Genomic DNA, 25,965 nt, shown 5'->3' with positions numbered 1-25,965 from the left:
TGTGACATTACTCATGACATCTCAAATGACATCATTGAACACATTCCTGATATCATCCATGATACTGTTACTAATATTACTCCAAAAAGCCTTACATTATGTTAACAAAATAAATTGGCAGTAAAGGCCATATAAGGAATAGAGATAGTGATATAGAGCCTAAAAGTATGCTGTGGACAATTGTCAGTGAATATAATGAACCAACAGTATTACCTGGTCGCAAGTGTTTCCCTGTTTTGCAAAGGTTATATAAACTACCCAAGATTAAAATGCAAAAAGTATCTCTTCTTAAACAAATTGAAGGCTGAACTCACCTACTGGTAGTAAAAGAATGTTTCGAAGTAGGTTCTGCTTTAAGCAAAAGGGCTTATTTACAATATTTTGGTGCAGGGCAGTGTCACAGGGCTTCTTGCAGCACTGCAGCACTGCCCTGCGTAAAAAAGAAAAGGACAGGAATGTACCATATCTATGAGATGCAGCGCTTTCCTGTCTTCCACTGTGGAAACTTTACATCTGGCCCCTGGTCAACAACAGCACAGGGCCCACTGGTGTAATGAAACATGAGCCTCCTCCTGCAAAGTACATGGAGGGGAGCTGAAGTACTAGAGATTTTCATTCTCAGGGTAATATAACAAAGAACTTGGCAAAGAAGCTGAAATATGAAAAGACATCTTTATTAAACTCAAATGAGTGAGACTACGTCTCCCAGAAGCTGACCTATAGCAACTGAAAGAGGCAGTCTCCAGAAATGGTCTTAGCTCAGACCTTTTATATCATTTATTATGCCCTAGGCATGCAAGGGGGCTGTACCAGTCACATTCCTAAACAAATGAGAAAAGCTAGAGAGGCAACATGTGAGTAGCCTTTGGGGTTTTAACAGGATTACAGTTGACCATTCACATATTTTCACTACAAAGAAATAGCAGGTTTATGATGACAAGCCCATATTCCAGTTTGTCCAGCCCTCAATCAATTACCCGGCAAGGCTTAGTACTTTCATCAGATATCGACGGACCCCCAATATAAACGGGCACCTCCTCCTTGTAAAGCAAGTCATAAAGAAAGAAACAGAGACAGGTGTGTGTAAGATTAGGCATGGTTTGTGTGTGATGAAAGGTTTATGATGTGTTGTGCCTTGATACTAATCTCATTCGGCCACTGGGAAAGAAACTGGCCGAACAGGTTTGGCTTCAGGCAGTGGAGTCAGCTTGCCCAGGTCACAGAGGAGTCAGCAAAGATGTACGTGTCCTTCAGACTCGTTTTTGGCATTAGTCATTGGCCTATGTGAGGGCAATCACAAAATGGCTGTCGTTTAAATGGAACCTCAGAGTTTCAGGACGGAAACTCTGATATTCGGGTGATTTCGTCACCTGAATATGAATACAATGCTTGTGCATACTATTCTAATCATTCCCGGTCTGCTGATACCAAAATCGTTGTGATACGACGACGTTTATAACACGGGTCCAGAATTTTCAGTACCACAGACCCTCCTTTTGCCCTTACATAGGCAACAACTATACTCATACTAATCTGAGTCCGGGTCTATATTCATAAGGCCATGGAGATGTTGCTGGAGCAAAATTCTAGTACTTGGTAACTCTCTCTGGACAGGTCTCCTCGAACATGAAGTAGCACAAAAGGCCACATATGGCAGGACAAAATAAGGAATACCTCTATCTGCAGTAGGTGGCATAAGATCACACACCCAACAATTAGTGATGTTCACTACTAACTAGTGTTGATGCAGAAGCTGTACAAAAGAATTGCTTACGAATTCTGATCTTCTAACCTGCTCATGTTCAGGAAAAGGGTGAAAAGAGTGCAAAGAAACAATAGTAGGAAAAGACATAGGTTGGGAAGTGGGTGCAGAAGTCAATTGAGTAGAGAAAAACAATCCCACCCATAAATGCCAAAGTCATGTTTAAAAGACACTAGAAAACACGTTATTAAGAACATATAGACAACGGGAGAAAGTAGTGACCACTATTACAAATGAAATAATAATTTTTCACAACCCTAACCAAAAAGCAAATCCTAAAATTATCTAGTAACATTTTTAGGGCTCCTCTGCATTTCAGTAATTTTTGTATGTTCAGGTGGAACAGTGGTGACTCTCATCAATGCTCTAAGGTGAAAAGGGGGTACTCTTTCCACAGAAAATGGACTTTATTCTGCTTTTACTAAACAGAATAGTACTTTAAAACAATGCCAGCAAAACAATCAGTCTCCTAACACCTAGTCTATACAATCACACGGAAACCTCTTGTGAAACCAACTATGCCCAGAGGCCGTTCAAAAAGCCTCTCTGGCAGGCTTCTATTGTCCATCAAATTTTCTTTTGTTGTTTTCTTTCGCATGGGCCTCTCAATTCAGGCCTCTTCGTGAGAAAAGTACTGCTTAGTTGGAGTGCTCTCCTGGCAAACACCCACAGCTCACTCGAAAGTCTCAATGTCTTAAAGCAATGCACCAGTGTCTCTCCTCTGTGGCAGACACTACAAACAATGTGCTCTTCATTGATCAAGGGCACAAATCATCTCGTGCAGACCCAAGCACCATTAATTGGGAAATAGCTCAAGCTCAGCAGCACTTTCAGACTCCAACACTCATTATTTAGTGTCAGAGGACGCTCAAGCTGCTCTTTCATGGGCACCACAATATAGTGCCTTTTTCCAAACTTGAAATCTCCGGTGCACTGCCCTTCTTCCGTTGGAGCAAAGAAAAGGGGGTGTGTGGCCAAAACTCAGGCCAAGGGGCTCAAGGGACTGCACACTGTCAGAGGTTACCAGCACATGACAGGTAGAGAAATGAAACCTCAAAACAGCTCTGCCATCAACAACAGGATTCCTTCTCTTTAGCTCTTTTACACTGAAACTTTGGTTTTGTGATGTCCAACGCCATCTGATGGAGCAAGTACGATACCATGCGCTGGCGATCGCTGTCCAGCTTTGCTACTTTCTGGGTGCTGAGACTGTAGGGCCAAGACGTCCGTCTTTCATCTGTAGCTGTCACTGATGGGAATTAGGCTTAAATCAATGCCCTGCTGGTTATTATGACTTGATACCCGCAGAATCTAGTGACGTAGGAAATGTGCCACAGTTGTTAGTTTCCTTCAATTTAGTACAAAAATAGTTCATGGTTCTTAACAAGGGGACTGCAAGTAGGTGGTCTGCAATCTTCAAAGGAGTAGCCATACACCATGGGCATAAAATACAAAGACAAAGGCAGAAGGGCAAAACAGGGTCTCTAGCATCTTTAATTGGGTTCTCTCCATTATTCTCTGCCATCTATAGCTACATGAGAATTCTATCTGAATGGATTTCCTCACACAGTGGCATTGTCTAATGGGGTAAACACATATTTTCCTCAATGATTAAGTCTAGGTGTTCCTCCTCTTCTTAGAACATCTCAATAGAGAAATCACATGATACCGATTATCAGGGACATGTAGTAACCTTCCTTTAAAAACTGTGCATCAGGTGCACTATGCAATACACAGGCTAATAGTCAAATGTGCAAACAAAAAGACAAGAAATAGAGGGTCCTGATATTTGCATGATTAGGACACATCTGATCCCACCAAAAATTAAAGTAGCAGGAACAGAAGGGAACCGAAAACCAAATTAAAATAGACATTGAAAATTCGTCATGTTCAAAAAGGTAAACATAAGATATCTCCTATTGAGATGGAAAACTTGTCTTACTATAATATTGAGTCAGTTAACCAGTCTATCGCTACCCTGACAGTCAGGCTGGAAAACATTGAAGCAGGCCTAAGGCAAATTCTTGAAAACCAGTCTGGTCATACCAAAGGGAATTATACATAACATGGGGGTCCCTGGTAGATCACTGCAGTCTGGAAATGTGAACCTGAACAATACATCAATAATAATAAAAGGGCTGACTGGTGAAAGGAATTCGAAAAAGAGAAATGGGACTAGGACATAGCTAAAATCTCAATAACTAAGCATGATGCGACATTGGTCAGGGGAAGTAACAAAAGAAAAAAATCTATAGGAAGAACAAAAAATTATTTGGGTGATAGTCAGGCATGTGACACAACACCGAGAGTACGGGTGATACACAAAGGCCAAAGTTACACAAATTGTAACTCTACCGTTGGCGACTACACCATATACAGTACTCCTAGCTAATGTTTCAGTTCCTTCTTCAGGAAAAAATGAAAACCTGGTTTTCTTTTAAGGAACAAAAGCCATATGCTACTTAGGAAACAGAACATCATTAACTAATGTAATATAGAAATTAGGCCACCTTGAGTCACAGATCTATAATTTCATCCTTAGGTCCAATCAAGGCTACATAAATGTAGGGCTGCCTGTTCCTTTAAGGGAAGGGGCAGTAACGTGACTAACTGCAGGTGACACACTTTGATCCTGTATATCTCTTTTTATTTCCTTCAATACCATTGTAGCCAAATAGACATGCACTGGTGAAGTGTTGTCTCTTATGTTCACAGCATGAAATATCATTATCTGTGGAATTTAGTAACCAGAACAAGTTCAACCAACTGTTGCGTAGCGATGGGCATCGTCATGACCATCCCCTCACAACACAGGGGAGCTTGTAATAGTATCAAAAGCAGCAACAAACATGCAAAAAAACAAATAAAAAATAATAAAAACGCACAAAACGTCAAGCCATCAGATATACTTGCTGTGTATCAAGCACAAAAAGCATAGACAAAACAATAGCATGTGTGAATAAGCAGTGACACACAACACCATGTCATGTACTTTATGCACTGTAAACCTGCAGCCCAAAACCCAATATTTGGGCCTGTTTAATTTGTCAGATTTAAAATCCTTACCCTCCTTTTGACAGTAGATCACCAGGCAATGGAAATTTGCTGTCAAATATAACTTTACTGTTTCTCTTGTAACATACAGGACCAGCAAGAACAATTCATGATAGGACCAAATACACGAAAATACATTTCCATTACTTAACTGTTACCCTCTTGTCAGTTACTTCGCAACATCAAGCCACCTTAGTTTTACCTTTCTAAAAGTAAAAATTGTTACACTGACACTCCATATTAATTTGGCACCTACAATTTCCACTGTGAAAAATAAGTCTTAATTGGCAAATCGTTCTCATTGAGGCATGTAAGGCATGTAGCCTTCAAAATTTTAGAAAAGGGCTGCATCTTATTTTCTGTCTAAGACTTAATGCAACACTTTGTTTTCTGTCAAATAAAAGCAACTAGCAGGCATCATTTTATTTTTTTAGAGCGGAGACACAAATGTATCAGTTCTGCAGAGCATTTAACATGATGTTGGGACTTTCGAAGAAACCCCCTTTTTTTATATTTTCCCTTTGGAATTAAGTTCTTTAATTGTATTGATGTTCTTCTGGAGAAACCAGAAATCCCACTTTTAGAGGCCCGTAGGGTCATTCTGCATTTCACAGAGACAAGGCCCTAATTTAAAAGGTCACAAGTGTCAACATGACAGCCTCCTCCATTGTTTATGGGAAAACTAAAGATAGCATCTCAGCAGCGTGACTTGAGCCAGCCTCTGTAGCTCTCCTAGCTTCTGCCACTCTGAATCTGTCAAAGACAGTAGGCCTTCCTATTTTCCTTTTTAGGCGCTAAAAAAAATTATCTCTATTTCCAGATTATTAAACTATATTTACTGTGAATAATTCACAAACCTTAATAACACACATACCAGTTGTTAGAATTAATGCTTGTTGCAATCCCATGCAATGGTACATATTTCATCGACCTCGAATGAATGAAGGTCTCAGTAGGCCCAGCTGAAGTTAGAACCTTCAACCTTGATATTAAAACAAGCCTTTGTACTGGCACATTGACTCATTGAATCATAAGAAGGCACAACCTGCAAATATATATCAAACCTAAATGTATGCATTTACTGAAGCTTGAGACACTTTAAAAAGTACTCTGAATGAAAGAAAATGCAGTTTAAACAGTGCTTTTGCCCAAAATCGACTTTGATATTTTAGGCATTAAAAAATCAATATCCTACAATTTTCTTGCATAATATGCATTACCAGAATGTCTATTACACAATCCATGAGTCAGCCATTGAAAATATTAACTTATACTTCATAGAAATGAGCTTGTTTGCTCCTGCGCCAAGGGAAAATTGCACATACAAATGTCATTTTAGCGGTGCAACATAACTTAAATTAAATTTTAATGCTAGGAGGTCATAGTATAGGTATTAAGCTTTATAAATATTAAAAAACGATTTTGAAAGGCACTTATTTTTTAAAATAATTTTTCCATAATTAATAATTTTCTTTAAAAAAAAAAAAAAACAATTATTCTTTTTTTTGGTGATAATTCCACATATAAAAGCAAGCTGCATCCCTTGCCTATTATTTGGGATACATTAACTCACAAGCCCAAGCGCATAAGCCTAACTTGAAATGCGTCACATTTTTGCGCCACTTTCATTTAAAAGGAAGGTTATGCAAAATTCCACCCGTGTTTAACTGGGAAAGTGCTGGCTGAATTGAACATTCCTATCAAATATACTGCAGCTGAAAAGTTTGCCTGTGAACATCTAATACAATGCATCTAAGAAAAATGCTGTAAATTTATTTATTTTTTTGGCAAAAATAGATAATTTCGTTTTTTTTTTTGGGGCCCTATATATATCTGTTGAATGTGTTTTCTAATTTATTAAGCATTTAACGGCAGTTTTGTATATGTGCACAATTGCTCATTCTATAAATTAAAGAGCAACATATAGCTATGTTAGCACATCACATGGTTCATTTCTGGATTTTTTCTAAGTTTCTACTTAATATTAATTAACCAACATTTTACTTAACAAACTGAAAACATCAAGAAGACCCACAAACAAACACTGAGCTCATTTCAGATATAAACAGAAAACACTCAGGACACACAATACAGCGCGCTTTAGCCATTTTTCATAAATAGCGCCGTCGCAATTTACTTACAGAACCGTTTGCAGATCCTAGTTGTAAGTCATATTTACAAGAGAAAAGAAAACTTTTCTCAATAGTGTTCCAAAAAACCGCAAAAACAGCCTCACAGACATTTATTTCCAAGAATAGCGGACCCATACTTTATTAAACGTGATGGGGCCCACGCCGTGTTTAAAATAGAACTCATAAGTTGGAGTTCCAATCGGAGGTATCAGACATGAATCCTCCAATCGGGAATACCTGTTGCCACCAAAAACCAAACCAAGTACCAAATTTGCTACGATTAGGCATCTTCGCTCACTAACCGAGCTTCAAACTTCAAGGGGCTATCTCTATCGATACACTCGCAAATGTACGAGACCCTCGGTTTTTGAAAATTGCAATCTTCAAATAAAACTAAGGACCAATACTAAGAACCAAGAACCAAAAACTAAGAACCAAAGGACCAAAGAACTAAGGACTGGGAGCGACCCACTTATACTTCAACTAAAGCAGATGGAGAAAAAGTCTCTTCATTACCTGCCTACACAAATTGCAATTCGCGTATACAAACCTATACAAACCTATCAAAGCTATACCAAACAAATAGTTGTCCAAATTCTAATTGCCAAGTTCTAAATGACCTAACAGTCTTTTTTTTTCTTTTTTTTTACTTACGCCAAAAAGGTTCTCAGTCAGGGGTGACATCATGTGGAGGATCAAAATCAGGAAGATCAGAAATATACTGGGCTGCATAATCAAAGAATCTCCAGAGTACCTTCTTGGTAGAATCCTGTTCTGTCCTCCTCAGTAGATTTCAGTCTCCTGACAAGATCACTCCCACAGAAAGTCACTTCTCTGATGAGCCCCACATTGGGCGCCATTTGAAGTACTAGAGATTTTCATTCTCAGGGTAATATAACAAAGAACTTGGCAAAGAAGCTGAAATATGAAAAGACATCTTTATTAAACTCAAATGAGTGAGACTACGTCTCCCAGAAGCTGACCTATAGCAACTGAAAGAGGCAGTCTCCAGAAATGGTCTTAGCTCAGACCTTTATATCATTTATTATGCCCTAGGCATGCAAGGGGGCTGTACCAGTCACATTCCTAAACAAATGAGAAAAGCTAGAGAGGCAACATGTGAGTAGCCTTTGGGGTTTTAACAGGATTACAGTTGACCATTCACATATTTTCACTACAAAGAAATAGCAGGTTTATGATGACAAGCCCATATTCCAGTTTGTCCAGCCCTCAATCAATTACCCGGCAAGGCTTAGTACTTTCATCAGATATCGACGGACCCCCAATATAAACGGGCACCTCCTCCTTGTAAAGCAAGTCATAAAGAAAGAAACAGAGACAGGTGTGTGTAAGATTAGGCATGGTTTGTGTGTGATGAAAGGTTTATGATGTGTTGTGCCTTGATACTAATCTCATTCGGCCACTGGGAAAGAAACTGGCCGAACAGGTTTGGCTTCAGGCAGTGGAGTCAGCTTGCCCAGGTCACAGAGGAGTCAGCAAAGATGTACGTGTCCTTCAGACTCGTTTTTGGCATTAGTCATTGGCCTATGTGAGGGCAATCACAAAATGGCTGTCGTTTAAATGGAACCTCAGAGTTTCAGGACGGAAACTCTGATATTCGGGTGATTTCGTCACCTGAATATGAATACAATGCTTGTGCATACTATTCTAATCATTCCCGGTCTGCTGATACCAAAATCGTTGTGATACGACGACGTTTATAACACGGGTCCAGAATTTTCAGTACCACAAAGCCCCTCCCAAACTCAATTAGGATCTCTCAAGCTAGGGTACCTTGTTGAGGGGGCCCATTGTTATGCCACTGACTGGGCTGCTGTTTATTCGACTCAGCACTAAGATTAAAAATATATTAAACAGGCAAGCATTTATTTAAAGATTAACTGATTATGTAACATGTTGTCAAACATGAATTTAGAAATGCTCCTTATTACTCCCCACCCTGAGAACAATGCCAACTAAGAGTCAAGTCAGTTATGTGCACTCTTTGGGTGCACTCTTTGGGTGGCCTCTGTCACATGAACCACAAAATAGTTTATTAAATCCAACACAGGAGACTGTTTTGTATAGTGCACATCATGGAGGTATGTGTCTCAGGGTCCTCATATGTGATAATGAATAAAAGGAGGGAAAGTGAAATAAAACAATTGCCTGGGATCACAATTTGGTTAAGTGGAGAGGCTGGGATTAATCTCAAGTTTTTGATTTTAAATTGTGCAATTCAGAGACTAGATGTATATACTTTGCATCCCTTATACCCACTATACCTTCACCCCGCCCTACAAACCTTGAAAGCCACTCTGTGGGCATCAATTTGGTCACATCACAGACCAAACTTTGTAGCCTGTGGGAAAATGTTTACGAGTACCCATGAGCTAGTGGCTGGGAGTTATGCATGTCTCCTCCTAGCCAATGGGGAAAGTTCCCATCCACCATCTATTGCAAACAATTCCTTGACTCTCAAAATACAAGATGGGTAAACCATTCTCCCCTTGTACAGAGCCGGTATGCCCATCCAAAGGTAATGTGGCTACTCTAAACATGTTCTGAGAGTAGCTTTCCCACTGCTTTGTTTGGTGCCAGATTGACTAGGAGGACAAAATCCTGTGGCCTTCCCAGGTGTATCCATACATTTACTTGTGACAGAGGAAGGCACTTTAAAGTAACATAAGTGCATGGGCCCACCCCAGTAGATTTTCCTGCCATTGTCAGAAAAGCATCTCTCCAAATACAAGCCTTTGTCACTACTCAGGGAGCAGTTTTCACATATAATTAGGGCTAATCTTGACTAGGCAAGTGCTGGAGAGCTAATGCAAATTAGCCTGCAGGAGATTCCGTCAGAGAAAGGCTAACTTTCAAAATGTTACTTTTGCTTAATATTTATTAAAAATCCATCTTCACCATTGCATAGGGCTCTTCATAAATATTTTTTTAAGTAGTTTAATCATTTCTGTACCTGCTCTCAACCTAGAGGTATCAGAACTAAAATGCACACTTGCTTCGCTGTGTTTTGTTATTGGTCAGCCAGAGCCCCCTTACAGTGAAAATAGCTATTATCATCTTATCACTGTAGGAACATGGTAACATTAATTTCCTACCTGTCCCACTTATAAATACCATGCACCCCACCTTCTGGCCTACAAGGCTTACATAGGTGTGACTTACTAATATTTCAAAGGGAGGTTTTTCTCTGTCAAACAGAATTATTTGAGCAGGTCATACTGCAGTTTTTACACTGCAGCAGACAAGCTACACAGGGTAGGCCTGACACCATGCTTGCACTGCCACTGTAGTGGAAGGCACAATAACTGCTGTAGTTCACACGTGGTATCTAACTTCTAATTGGCCATGTGTGTGCTATCTACACCACATATTAGGGGCTTACAACTAAGTTAAAGTTCAAATCAAGAATAAGCCATTTTACCATTGGTGAGCAAAGGCACTTTACTCCGAGTTAATGGGGATAAGGTGTTCAAAGTTCTAAAACCAGCATAAATAGAGCCCAGAAAAAGGAGAAACTCTGAGGTGACCACACAGAAAAAGCAGATTTCCTATTTTAAAATTAATAAAAAATCATAGTAATCAAAGGATATCTAAGGAATATAAAGACATCAAAAATGGAAGTACGAATAAGACATAGACATAATCTTAAATCAAAAGTGCTCTGAGATGGAGCTAAATCCTTCTGTAAAAGAAGAATCACATTCTGAAATCTAGGGTTGGGCGATGAACTCCACTCCACTTGCAGAGTTTGCTGAGTTTTTCCCACTCTGTGCTACGCTTACAGCGTAGAGTTCATGAAAAACTCTGCATAGCGGAGTTTTTTCCTCATTCTCACTTGCCAATATTAAGTTGCTGAGCACGACCAAGGAAAATCTTACTCAAGACCACCTCCCAGCGAGATTTCTCAACGTGGGTGGTCGTGGATGGTCATTACTGCTAGCATTGAGAAACCTTTGGTTCTCATTGAGGAAGCTGCTGCTTGAGTAGAAAATCTACTCAAGTGGCAGAAAAGAATCAGCGCCCTCTTCCGCTGCTCGTGGTGCCGTTCAGACTGATTTTTCAGTGTGGGACAAACTCCTAGTGCTAAAAATCTGTGCAAACGGTTGAGTGGAACTCCATGAACTCCACCCAGGCCTACTGAAATCCTTTTCAATCAAAAGAGGGACAGGGAGAATCAGTGGTCCAGTGTACTCTCTTCCTAATGGTCACAATATCCAACAAAAACACACTATTCTAAAAAACATATAGGAAAAAACATCGGCAGGCATTCCTATCTACAGGAGCTGAAAACCCTCACACATCTTGTCAGATGTCATGCTTCATCATAGGGTAGCTCCTCATCAGACTGGCGCTGAAATATCTGATGGGCCCCACGCGGGGGCTCTTTGTCAGCGATCTTAACTGATGGTGTGTGCCACAGTGAGAAGCACGTATGAATAGACTCAAATCTACAGGTAAAGATCAAGAAAAACAGGAGAGAAAAAAAGAGAAGTAATAAAATTGCCTCAGGAGCCTCCAAACCCAGCTTTTATTGAATATGGCAGAATCCTGGACAAGGTTAAAACAAAACTGAGTAGAGTAAACAGGAAATAATGTACCCACACTCTACTAACAACAAGGCAGAAGGATTTTGCTTCCACAAAAAAAGGTCAACATGTTTCGCGCCTAACAGTTTTCCAGTCGGATCATATGGCGCTTCTTCTGGACCAAAAACCAACAATAACTTCTCCTGAACTTAAATCTAAATTGTGTACAGGTTATACCACATTTTGGAAAGTCAAATGAGAAACAATGAGTTGACTTACTCATATAAGTTCTACATCAAGTTGATATGATCAAGAAGAGCCTGTGGATGAAACAATATAAAACATAGCCACCATATTAAATGATAGCTCCACATGCACAAAAATAAACTAGTAAAAGTATTGGCACTGTGGATAACAGACCAATCAACTACCTTATTAAGTATTCAACAAACACATGGAAAGGAAAAAGTCACTGCTTACCTGTCCTAAATTATAGACACAGCTCCATGGGTCAGGGCGAGCCGCTAGACTAACGTTGTATTTAGATGCAGTAGAAAGGAAAAAGCAAGAAAATCACAATGTGAAGTAAAGGGAACAGGACCTTACACTTACAATTAAATGCAGAGTGCTACACATCGAAGGGAACCACTATGCAGTTGTCAAAAACGTATGTTTCAAAGATAGACATAATCGCTATGCAGATAAAACAATGTGCTGTGTTGCCTGACAAAAAGCGAGTGTCTAATAATAAACAAAATCGATTTGTATTTAAAAAGGGTATGTTGCATTGTATGATTGGAATAAGTCTGTCGGCTAAAACAATTATCCATAGTAACTGAGAGAAGATTGTCTAGAAAAATGCCGGTGGCAATGGTAAACCGCAAAATCACACCCGGGTAATTATGGTCACCGAGAGCCACAAAATCGTGAAAGATGTGCTGATAAAGTCAATGACATCAGAAGGTGATGTGAAATTACACATGATTGTCTGTCATAAAAAAGGTAGCTAAAGTAGCAGGACCATAGTAAATAGTGGAAAATCAGGTAAATTAAAAATGTGCTGGGATGCACATCATACTCACGATGCCTAATGAAAGTCCATCCAGGAACCTACCCAGGGCCGCTATACCGATGAATGAACATTCAGAAGCGGCTCCAGGTTAAATTAGTGAGTCGGCACCACAAGCGTCCAATCAGAGGTAGTCCTCTGAAATACAAGCCTCAATTCGTCATGAAAAAATGACTACTGAAATCCTTACCTTTTATAACCCAGGAGAACTAATAATGGCAGCAGAAAGAATGTGCCTGCATAAGCATATCAAACCTAGAGACATAAACAGAATATATTGGACCAAGAGGATTATAGATTTGTTGAAGTAAGGTTTTTGAGAAGGACAGCAAGCAGCTACTGAGGACCAGATGAACAGAAGAAAATGACAGCAGGTGAAAGAACAGTAATGAACAAACAAAAATACAAAGTACACTTTAATGGTCTTTAGAGACAGTACTAGTTTGTGAAGAACCTATGTGCATGGAAATTGTATGGCATCAATGTAAGGAAGTCTTTATGGTGAATAAGAGGGTAATTCTGATCCATGCAGAAAAACGTAAGCAAAAATACTGCATTACCACAGTGTGCAACAATTAGCAGATTATCTATTACCTCACAATTTTAAATAGGATTCTACAAATGCGACACAAATCAATAAGTGAACTTGTTTTCTCTATTCCAATACAAACTGTTTAACACTGTTTACCCACTTAAATTGATCCTGGTCTTACCTGGAGAAAGCCACATGGACAAACAAAATAAAGGGGCACAATTGGTTATCACGGTGTATCCTGATTCAGGTATACACATTGCTTCCATATTTGGATTTGTGGATCAGTACAAATGCTGGGCTAAGTGCCTATTTGTCTTGGTATCCACTGAAGGGTTAAGGATCGTGGGCCAGATTTATCAAACTGACACGCAACGCAGCACAGAAAGACAACATGTTGTGCTGCATTGAGTGACAGGGAGGGAGCCGGAATGCACCATATCTACTAATACTTGACACATTCTTGCTCTCTCCTTGTGCTGGAGAACTGAGCTCTGCCTAGCACCAACAAAGTTACCCTTGCGCCATGATGCAAGAGTACCTGCATCATAGACAGGATTTTTTTGTGAAGGAAGGGACCCCTTCCTTCACAAAAATAATCCTTTGAGATAATTTTCTCTTTCTATCTATGCTGCAGAATGCAGCACACATAGAAAGAGGAAATAACAAGGAGAAATGAAGATATTTCTCCTCATTATGCTTCTGTTGGAAAGGCATACCATTTTGTTACAATTTCAAGTTTACTACTGTTACTAAATATTTGATTGCGACAAACTACATGAGTGGATGCATGGAACGCTGTTCCAACACAGAGTAACTCAAGGCTGATATTTGTGCTCCCTTGCATTACTCTGAATATACCAAACTATGCAGAACCAGGCAAATTGGCTTTTCATGACTTAGTAAATCTCACTTAAGCCCTGGCATTGCCTTGCGTTGCATGACCCAAGTGCAAAGCACAGGCTTAGGCAATCTGTCCCCACAGAATCTGTATTCCCTGATCCCTTCCCCTTAAATACTTCTGTGTGGACATTCAGAAATCTTTAGTTTAGCCTAGGAAGGAGTGGTGTTCCCGTTTTAATTGTACAATGTTTCATTATATAAGAGTTATAAATGTTCTTGAATGCTTATGCATGACCAAAAGTATTTTATTTCTTGGTGGCATTTTCACTAAAACCAGTAAATGTCAAATCTATGTTTACAATTATGAATTGTTGAAGTTATCTACTTTTTCCCCCAGAATGGCATTGATATCTACAGCCTGCATGTGGACTGCAAGGTGACCTCTCGATTTGCCCATTCCATTGTTACCAGCAAAGTGGTCAACAGGGCTAATGGCTCCAGGGAGGCAAAATTTGAAGTTGAATTACCGAAGACAGCTTTCATCACTAACTTTACCATGTAAGATTAATGTGTATATTCTAATATTAGTCTTCTTAACCTCATTGATAGGAAGACATTGGTATGTTGCCATGACCTACTGAGCAATACTACAGTTTCTTGTTGCAGATCCATCATCACTGCAACAAATCATGAACATGTATCCACAATAGAACAACAATTAAAAAGCCTTTAGGTTGAGCACACCTCTAATATTTCATAAGACACTTCAATATGCATTAATTCCCAATACAGATGGTATGTGTTCTCAGACAACAGGCATTAATGGCTACCATCAAGTCTACCACATCATGGACACTACATCACCAAAATGAAATTTTAATATGATGTGCAACTACCTCAACTCCATAACATCATCTTTACAACTATATCGATTTTTAAATTCTGTTAATTATTAATTCCTTGTAATTGTTTCTTTTAATGTTAATTCTATGGTTTAGAATATTTTGTTTTCAATGGTATCACTAACTCTAACTTTTCATTATTTTAAATTATTTTTTGTTTCCTTTCATCTTAACCATAAAACTGTCAGCGATGGCAGCCCTAACTTATGTTTTTCTGAATTTGTACTAAATTAATTGTACTTCATTGTTTCTTTTAACTAACTGTATTTCTTATTTTAGATTTTTTAACTTACAATCATTACAATAATTCTAAAATAAAATGATCTATTACCATTGGTAAAGAACAGCAGTAATATTTTCTTCCATCAGTATTAATAATATGATGCACGTACAGTTCTATTTTTGGGTAGGAAGAACTCTCCAAAGCACACTCTTTTTAGGGCCAAGTAAAGAGCACAACTGTTGGCAAGCCCTATTGTTATCAATTGTTTAGACTATACAACGTCTCAGCTTTGGCTCTGAAAGACTTGAGAGAAGAACTTATCTCTCACTCCATTCTATTGGCTGTGTGGTATATCCATTCAACCACATATGAAATGATTGCACTTCTATGAATGAAGGACATGCTTCCGCTTCAAAAGTCCATGGTTCACCACACATTCAATTTACCACCCCATAAATGCATTGCATATAGAAAATAATTATTTCTGTTTTTATTTACAGCAGCAGGCTTTTAAAAAAAAATGTTTTAGTCAGTGCTAAAAATGCATGTCAGACCTATAGGTGTAGATAGAGCTTGTCTAAATTATATTTTTTGTTATCAAGTAAAATTAATGGCCGTTTTACAATTGCTTACTTAATTTGATTGAAGTTAACTAGCCTAGTTTGTATCTATATACAGACCTATAATGACATAGTAGCTGGCAGTGTTGTAGTCACTTCAATTTTGTTGTGGAGGTGTAGTTCCCTGACACTACGGTGGTCCCAATATAGTGGGTCATCACCTTTTAAAACTATTGTTTGACTAATGCAAGGTGCTTCTAAGATCATCCCAGTAACGATCTCCAAGCAAGTTATATCATTTATTTACTAGCCTTGTCACAGACAGAAGAGATATATCCTGCATTCTAATGCCTCCAATATCACAATAATATGCTGATTAACAAGTCAGCAAAGGTGGTTGTACCTTGTGTTTCCATTGTTCACCTACTGCATTGAGCTATGAAAACAAAGAAGTCATGCCAAAATGCTTCATATCACTCCTCTTCTAGAGTGTGGTTTAAGCTTCTGGGTGTGTTTATTTTGACATGGACTCAGCCTGTAGGTAAATTTGAAAATGCACACACTTCTACCCACCTATTAAACATATGCTTGGATGATAAATGGATATAATATTCTTAATCTATGTCTGGTACTCAGTATAAATAAACAGCAAACATATTTGATACAATAAGAAGTAAACAATGGCTCATATTACATGCTTGCTAACTGAAAAAGATTTTCCTATACATTTTCTTCACGGATTCACTATTCAGCACTCATGTTTAAAACAACTAATATTTTTGTATCTTTGGCTCATTTTGCAAGTACAAATATTTTTGTGATGGCTAATCAGACAAGCTTTGTACTGAAACATCTTCTTGGTTAATGCACAAACACACTTGCCAGGCATACATTTCTTAAAATGTGTTTGTTGTGTGTTTCTTGATGATATTACAAGTTCAAGCTCAGACATTTTCAGGTGGTAGCTGATCAGCTTCATTCTTACTTTGGTCCATATGATCATTAGCAGTTGCCATCTTGAGGTCCTGCTCTCGGTTTTGTTCTCTTATAAAGAAGAAGGTTGTTATAAATCATGTCCCATAGTGAATCTGCACACTGGGCACATTGTTGGCTCACCCAAGGCATACCAAAGGCAAGGCATCTGCACCCATCTGTGCTTAGAGACCAGCCATGCTGCTGTTTTTCATCCCAGAGTAAGTCAAAAGCTGTATATCATATTATATGGTTTAATCTGTTTTCATATTTCCTTGAACTAAATGTTGCCACCAAAACCTCTTTAATTTCAATCTAAATGTTTTGCTAAAATACTTGAGACATTATTCTATGTTTCTGGGAATGATGCAACTCAGATATCGCATTACGGTTTATCATTAATGTGGGCTTCACAATTAATAAGGCTCAAGCTATAAAAGAACACATTCTTGTTTCTAAACTGGATATAGTTGCCAATAATGAAATCCGGATCTGAGATTAAACTCATTTTAGGGACATCATCCCACTGGTTTACTCAGTAATTAAACTCTACCACCCAGCCGATTCCTGATTAATAATGTCTTTAAGTTTACTAATCTGAATCAAGGTTGTGATTCTGTCCCGGCATTCTTGTCAGTTAAATTTTCTTGCTTGAGTCAAAGTTCATGAATATTTTCTCTTGTGTATATATAACACCATCGCCTGGCACTGATGCACCAATATCATTGACTGCTATTCTAGAAGAAGCATGTGCAAGTCACTCTTGAGTTATACTATTAAGCAATTTAAATATTTATTTCGACTTTCTAACTTTACCACAAACTAGGAATTTAATGTAAGTACTGGCTTTATTTAATATGCAACTAAATGTGTCATCCTCTATTCCAGGTGAATTTCTATATTTCCTCTACATTGTGGCTGGCTCTATTACTGACAAGCTTGCCCAATTGATGGTAAAGCCAAAGAAAATATGTATAATGGGAAACTTACTTTCTCATGAGTTGGCTACTCTTTAAAAATCTTAAAGAGCAAATAAATGGCAATGCCGTAGAATGTATGAGTCCTTGTCCAAATACAGTTGGCTTAGGTTGTATCAGAATTTTATACAATATATCAGGAAACTCAAATTAAACCTTTATTTGCAAAATAAACTTAAAAGTACCTCATATAACCAGAGCCATTTTTTTTGTTATCAAATATCTAAAAGGACTTCAAAGTCATACTCCTTTGGAAACATCAGATGATCATATTAATCAGATGGATGATTTCTTTGATATTAAAATCACAAATATTTAAGCTATTGCAAGCAGTAAAAAGTACTCTAATGTGTTATGTAGTAAAATGTACGTCAACATTCTAACACTGATTTCCCTTAATTTTCCACTTTGGATCTCTATCTTTGATTTTGGTAAGCAAGTCAAATGGTACTCTAAAAGACCCATTAGTGCAGAGCCTCTGTAAAACTACTTTTTACATGACCTGCAGTGATATCAGACTGTGGTTATTACCTCTTTAAAGTCTGACAGAGTCCACAAACCTTTGAACAAGGCATATTTTGTTGCTGTTACTAAAGAAACCATCTTTGATCCCAGAGAATTTTTCAAATTATCATCCTATCTTTGATTACCATATTTGGCAAAACTGCTTGAAAAAAGCATTTTTGATCAACTATGACATTTGTGGAAAACAATAATCTTTACATCCCTGCCACTTGGGTTGAAATGCAAGTTGTGGTAGGGAAATGATGGTGGTGTCAGTCTTGGGTGAACAATTGAAGGCCTTAATGTAGCATGAATGTCCGACTTTTGTCTAAATGCTCTTATAAATGCTCTCTTTCTCATCTTTCACATCAACGTCTAGACAGTGTTTTTGCAGTGCACTACAGATTTCTTTTTTGTCACCGCTTTTGTTAATTCTGTTCATGGCACCGTTGGCCTATCTTATTGACACCTGAGGTTTCAGTGTCTACCTTTATGTAGGCAACACTCAAATCACTATATGGATGTCAGGTGATGATCACAATTGTGTACCCAACAGCCCGAGTGTCCTGGCAAGGTTTTTGGTATATGGAACACCTTTTATATCAAATTTGCAGACTACATATAATCCAGAACTATGTAATCAGAATTCCGTTTGGGCTTAAAAGACAAGATCAGGTTACTGCTGTCTATCAACAGCTGACATGGCTTCCTGTAAAGGAGAGAATTTTGTCTAAATCAATGTGTCTGGTTCACAAGGCAATCTATACTCTACTTCCCACTTTGTCGTTCTACATTCCAATGCTACACTCCTAGCTGCCTATTAAGGTCTGCCAACCACAAACTGTTAATGGCTCTGAAGTCTGGTTAAAAAACTATTGGCAGCAGAGCTTTTTCAGTGGCTGCCACTTCACACTAGAAACTTTCACCTCCCCCACTACGTTCCAAACAAACTTTCCCATAATTTCCACAAATGGTTAAAATTTAGCTCTTTCCTAAATCATATAATTTTAGGTTGTAATTTGTCTGTGGAACTGTTCATTCTCCTTAATTGTGCATTGGATAACTGTTTTTTCTAGTACCCTGAAACTGTACTGTGGGTGCCCCAGTATTAAAAGAGCAAAATACATACACATATTAGTATATATAGATGGTAAGCTCTATAGATCTATATTTATAGTTCTATAGAATGAACACAGGTATATTTGAATATTTTGCATATAGATTGTGAGAACATATATTGAAAAATATTTGGTATACGCGTATAGGGGTGCATCCTCAAAGCCACACAGAGCACATAAAATAATTTTCCTATAATACTCTTTCACTTACTCTTACATACTTCAGTGAATTAGGGCCAAAACATCTACAATTTAATAAAATAGACATATTCAAGGATTATTCATATACAATTAATATAAATAGTTAGAACTGTGTCCTCTTTGCACATTTACTAATAGTTTGGAAGTTCTGGGGATAATTCAAAATGGTATCTTCCTTCCCTGGCCAAATCTCACAGTAGAGACAGATAAGTCACTTCTGGGATGGGGTGGCCATCTGGGAGAGGCAGAGATCAGAAGCCTCTGCTCTACGGCGGACACCGGACTCCATATCAACTTGCTGGAGCTCTGGGCAATCCTATTCGCATTGAAAGCATTTCTTCCCATTGTGAAAGGGAAGATAGTGCGGATGTTCATGGACAAAACTACCACAATGTGGTACTGCAACAAGCAGGGCAGTGTGGGGTTGTGGACCCTTTGTCAAGAAGCTCTGTGTCTGTGGACATGGCTGGAACAGCAAGGCATAACCCTGGTGGTTCAACACCTGGCAGGTTCTCTGAACGCCAGGGCGGACAAACTCAGCCGTCTATGCCTAGTGGATCACAAATTGTATCTCTATCTGGAGGTGGTGCAAGGACTCCTACACTAGTGGTGAGAGCCTTGGTTAGATCTGCTTGCCTCCACAGAGAACACGCAATGTCAGCAGTATTGCAAGTTTGAGTTTCCAAGGTGGCAATTGCTCGGCAACGCTTTTCATCGCAAGTGGAGTTCAGGCCTCCTGTACCCTTTTCTGCCCATACCACTCCTGCCCAGAGTTCTCAAGAAGATCAAGAAGGACCGGGCCCAAATCATCCTCATGGCTCTGGATTGGGCACGGAGAGTATGGTATCCCAAGCTTCTTAAAGTGAGCATCAATCCTCTAAACAGGCTGCCCCTTTGGGAGGATCTTCTGTCACAGCAGCAGGGGAGGGTTGTCCACTCGAACCTGTCAACTATGCACCTTCATGCATGGAGATTGAGCGGCGGCAGTTGATGGCTTTTGTCCTTCCTTCCAAAGTCTGTAAAGTTATTTTGGCAGCCAGGCGTCCCTCCACCAAAACGGTATACACCTGCTGTTGGAAACGCTTTGTATATTATTGTACAGAAAGGTCTATTGATCCTTTTTCTGCTTCTCTTTTTGATATCCTTCTCTTTATCCTTTCTCTTGCCCAGCAGGGTTCTGCCTTGGGGACTCTCAAGGGCTATCTTTCTGCCTTATCTGCATTTCTTCGGCTGCCTGATCCGCCTTCTCTCTTTAAATCCCCCATTGTACATGGAGTCCTCAAAAGGCTTGTACATATGTTTCCCCCTACGCCCATTGTTATGCCCCATTGAGACTTAAATCTGGTCCTCACATTTCTGATGTGCGCTCCCTTCGAGCCTTTGCACAACTGAACCCGCTAGCTGCTCACCATCAAGACAGCCTTCTTGGTGGCAATAACATCTGCCAGGAGGGTGAGTGAGATGCAAGCTCTATCATCAAAGCCACTGTAACTCACTATCTATCCAGACAAGGTGGTACTCAGAACTCATGCCTCTTTCTTCCCCAAGGTGGTGACCCAATTTCATCTGGGTCAGAACATCACCCTGCCCACCTTCTTTGCTTCACCACATCCCTCTAAGGAAGAGCAGTGACTCCATCGACTGGACCCAAAAAGAGTGTTGTTGTTCTACCTGGACCGCACAAACGAGTTCCGGGTGGATGACCAACTCTTTTTGGGGTACAATGGAGCAAAGAAGGGTTTGGCAATACAGAAGCAAACCATTTTGCGCTGTGTCGTTCTCTGCATCAAGATCTGCTATGCATTGGCCAGCAAGCAGCCTCCTGAGTGCTTGAGGGTTTATTGTACCAGGGGCAAAGCTGCTACCACTGCGCTAGTTCAGGGCATTCCAGTCCTGGAGATTTGTCAAGTGGCAACGTGGGCATCTTTGCACACATTTGCAAAGCATTACTGCCTGGACAATCAGGTACAGAGAGAGGGACACTTCGCCCATTCAGTCCTACAGGACTTTTTAGTGTAAAGGAGATTTATCCGCAGCCCACCGCCAGGAGGCTATGACTTGAGTATCTATTCAAAGGTAAGGAATCTGCAGCTAGAAGTCTTTATCAGATGAACAAGTTACATACCTTTGGTAATGCATTATCTGGTAGAGACTCTATCTAGTTGCAGATACCTTGCACCCACCCATGCCTCCATGCTCTGCTGATATGTCTAATAGGGTTAGGGTTTATTCCTTTCAGGGCCCTAGTTTTGCACAGAAAAAATGTTGGTTCTATCCATGACTCTGCGCTTCTGGCATGGAAATTTTGTGAGTAAAAGAACTGACGTACGTGTGCCAGGGTGGTGTCTTAATAGGTGACTGTGACGCATCAGACGGCTCCAACAACGCTGACGAAGCCAGGCAGAGCTGAACGACGAACATGGATCCGAACGACGGCACCCGATGGCATGCGCAGGGTATTGTTCAGCAAAAAATTCAGGAGCTGACGAAAGGGAATTCAAAGGTAAGAAATCTGCAACTAGATAAAGTCTCTACAAGATGACACATTACCAGAGGTAAGTAACTTGTTCTTCTTGACTTGCGCTTCCACATTCTGCAGATAGGCATGTCACTTGGCTCTAGTATTGTTTGTCCGAGAGATACTTGAGGGCCAGTTTCTGTGCAAAATGGTGTTTTAGGGGCATTTGCGAAGTGATAGGTTTTCCATTGCAGCATCCTTCCCTGAGCGTTCCTGATGCCCCCATCCCTGTTGTTCAGGTATTGTTTGCATAGTGAGCTTTGGATATTTGTCTCTCTGACTATTGTGCATCCCTTTTTCCTTCTATTGTGTTGCAGTGTGGGTAATGGGTGGGTCCATACCAGGGATGTTTAATGGAAGTGGTGTTAGTGTTCCAATACACATCCATACTTAAATGTGTTGAATCTGACAACAGTCCATGGCATGTGTGCAATGTGAGGGTGTCAGTTTTATTGGTAGATGTGATGTTGCTGTGTTGTTGGTGTTGTGTGACACACTGTTGTGTACACTTCACTGTCCCTGTGCCTCAGATGTGCAGATGTGTGTTTTTGTGGACTGTTGTGGTGCAGTGTGAGTGACCTGCCCAAAGAGGGCATTTACTGGCTCTGAATGCGTCCTTCTTTGTGAAGACTCCGACTGTGTACATAATGACAAATGTATATGGTGCCCGTAGCGTGACCCCCATATCTTATGGAAGATGGTGCAATGATCTGTTGTTGAGCTGAATGACACATGTAGGTGTGTGAACTTATGGTTGGTTGCGTTCACGGCAGCGTGGATTTTGTGCATCTTTGATGAGCAACAGTAGGACATGTGTGATGGGCTCCATGGCGGCATAGGACATGTAACGCTGACTGAAGGAGAGTTGCTCCCTTTATACTCTCTGTTTCCGTCTGCTGAGACATGGTGTTTGGACCGCCGTGGTCATTTTGGTGGTGTGCAACCTCACAATGTGTCCAGCGGAAACACTGGTTCCTCCAGACTGTTTGTATTGTCTCATCACTGAGACGGTCTGTTCTGCCTGTTGGTGCTGGCGGGATCAGTGCAATCTTTGCTCCATAGGACTGCATGACTCATAATACAGTGATCCAACTGCCAAGCCGTTGGCGGGCCAACTGCCACTGCGGCGCACGGACTACCAAACATGTAATGAGGCCCATAACTTTGTCACCCTACTTTATTGTAATAAAAATTGTATGACAGTTTATTATATATTTGTATGTATGCATATCAAATATGTTTTTATTTTTTTAAATTATACATAGATTATCAACACAACAAAGCAAAAGAATGTACTGTGAAAAATGAATATTTATAGCCTGATTTATTATTCTAACTGCAGTCCCCACAAACATTGGGAAAAGTGAATGAATTTGGTGAAGGTGAGCTCAAACAAAATATTTTAACTCCAATTCCACAAATATTGTGTTAAGTCCACGCATTTGGTGTGGTTCACTGTTCTGTTCTACAAATAATCCCACGACTGATAAAAGTGCATAAATTGGGATGGTGAGATTTATTCCAGTCACACATACATTGGATGAGAATGCATACACCAGGGTTCAATACAATATTCTAAATCCAATCACAAAAGAGTTGCAGAGGATACAAATTTTGGAATTAACACTAACCTAGAATATATCAATGGACCTGAACATGAATATCTTTCTTCAATCACACAAACATTTCATATTCCAACTACATTATCAGAAACATTGGAAAATCTTCACACTTTCAGGGACCACTGTGAAAATACTGCTCTAACTCCAGTCCCATACTCATCGAGGAAAGTACATAAATTGGGGGGTGTGGTGTGACATTCTTGCTTCCTTTCCACATACATTGAAGAAAGTGTATAGAAGGACAGAGTTGTAATTCTATTCCCACAAACACTGAGAAATGAATGTGTAAATCTAGGGTGTGGAGGCCTACGATTCGGACACCAGAACACCAGTCTAACAAATACTGGGGAAGGGAGGTAGGTAAGTACATTTGGGGGGGAGCAAATATACTAATATAACATTCTAACATACATTTCATAACCAAAGTGTATACATGGGAGTTGGGCAGGTTTACTATTCTAACTCCATCCCCACCACCATTGAGGATAGAGCTTGAATTGGGAAGAGGGTTCATAAGCTATCCTAACTCAAATTCTACAAACACTGGAGTAATTGCGCATATTGGGGGTTAGGTTTACAGTTCTAACTTACAAACATTAGGGAAGATGCCTGCATTTGGAAGGAGTGCCAATTTCAATATCATAACTCCAAACCCATAAACACTGGGGAAAGTGTGTAACTCATCTAAACAAAACCAAAAACACAAAATATGTACTAAAATGTTTATAAACCACAAAACCTTATATAACACATATTTAAGAACAATAAAATTCAAATACTGTATTAAAACTGTATAAAATTATACATCAACATATTTTAAAAAAATAACCTCAAACTGCTATTGTCCCTGAAAATACATTGAACAAAACATAATTAAATTGAAATACAAAACAACTATAATCCACAAATGCATTACGCACACTCAAACTCCAAAAATGATAATGTTGTAAAACATATTTCCCATTAAATTGCACAAATCAGTATGCATTCAATTTAATAATTACAAATATGACATGTAATACAATATTATGTTAATTAAAAATCACCCACTAAACTAATAACCCCCCCTAAATTAAATTTAAAATAACGTAAAAACAAAACACTTCTCACCCAATTGTCCAAACTGGCATAAAACCTGAAAAATTGAAAAAATAATCTAATCATGTTAAAAAATATACAACCTAAAAATGAGTACTTCAAAAACAAATCTTTACAGTGAAACATAGAATTATCAATATACACATCATGATATTGAGGCAAACTATATTAAATGCCACAGTATTTTAGTATAATATGTTTTAATAACAAAAATATTGACAAACAGAAGTAAATAATATACTTACCTAAAATATAACATCCTGTCATATTTTACGTGTCATGATATTTTACTATAGTGATCTTGTACAACAATACTTAAGAAACTATGGGCAAGATGTATCAAAAACCCGTTTTGGATTTCCTAAATAGCGAATTTTCAGAAACCGCTCTTGAAGAAATGCAAAATGGTATGTTAGAAAATAGTGAATCCCTAATAGCGATTTCTTAAAAGTTGCAATCGCTATTAGGGAATCCTTTTAAAGGATTGGGTCTCCATTCATCCCTATGGGCCTGAGGGCCCATTGTGCGAATGGTTTTGCATTTCCTATTTTGCAAATTCCTTTTAAACTTAGGTATTGCAAATCCAAGGGTGCTGGGGGCCTAAGGCACCCTTTGATGCACCCCCCAAAAAGACTGTGCACATGTAAAAATATGCATTTGTGCTTGAGGACTGTTTAAGGAGGACCTGTTTAATGTTTATAATAAAATAGGGACTTAGTCACAAAAGTCATTTTGGAGTACCTTACTTACTGCAAAATGCAATTCACAAATGTCTTGTTGGAGATCTCCTCCTCCGCCTCTCCTATCTTTTCTGTGCAGAGAACTCTGCCCCAGTGATGGAGATCTCCACACACATAGGTATATAATTTAGCAGTAAATATTGGGCAGGGGATAGAATGAGGAGTAGCTGGAAAATGGGGAATAATTGCTATAAAATGGATGGATTACGTTAAGGGATTAGTTAAACTGAAGGAGCGGGTAAATGTGGTATATGCTAACATAAAGCACCCATACACATAATAGAAAGGCAGTTGCAGTTCACAAAAATACATTTAAATGTCATACTGTATTAATACTGACTAATCAGGCTTAAATGTACTCCCTCCATTCTTGAAGTCAAGTACTACACTTGACCAGCTACTGGTACTGCAACAACTTTCCATAGCAATCAATGAACGTAAGCAGATAATAATGCATATTGGAAAACATAAAGTAAAGGAAATAAAAAAAAACAATTTATATTTAAAATAACTTAAATTATATTATTACATGTTTTTAATTCAAAATTTGAAATGTTATTTGTTTTAAAATACATAATTAAATTTTAAGAC

The 25,965-nt window shown here is 39.0% G+C and overlaps 1 protein-coding gene across 4 annotated transcripts in view; it reads left to right on the top strand.

The window, feature by feature from the left end:
• Positions 1–25,965, top strand: part of LOC138259001 (inter-alpha-trypsin inhibitor heavy chain H4-like) — a 536,359-nt gene that overhangs the window by 28,171 nt on the left and 482,223 nt on the right. For all 4 annotated transcript variants that reach the window (XM_069206377.1, XM_069206375.1, XM_069206376.1 and 1 more), the window contains exon 2: positions 14,337–14,497. In XM_069206377.1, coding sequence (XP_069062478.1) covers positions 14,337–14,497 — 161 coding nt within the window. The remainder of the gene's footprint in view (positions 1–14,336; positions 14,498–25,965) is intronic.

This window comes from Pleurodeles waltl, chromosome 9 (genome assembly GCF_031143425.1).
Source record: "Pleurodeles waltl isolate 20211129_DDA chromosome 9, aPleWal1.hap1.20221129, whole genome shotgun sequence".
In the NCBI taxonomy this organism is placed as follows: domain Eukaryota; kingdom Metazoa; phylum Chordata; class Amphibia; order Caudata; family Salamandridae; genus Pleurodeles; species Pleurodeles waltl.
The sequence above is the reverse complement of the archived record's forward strand: the minus strand, read 5'-3'. Positions and strand labels throughout refer to the sequence as shown.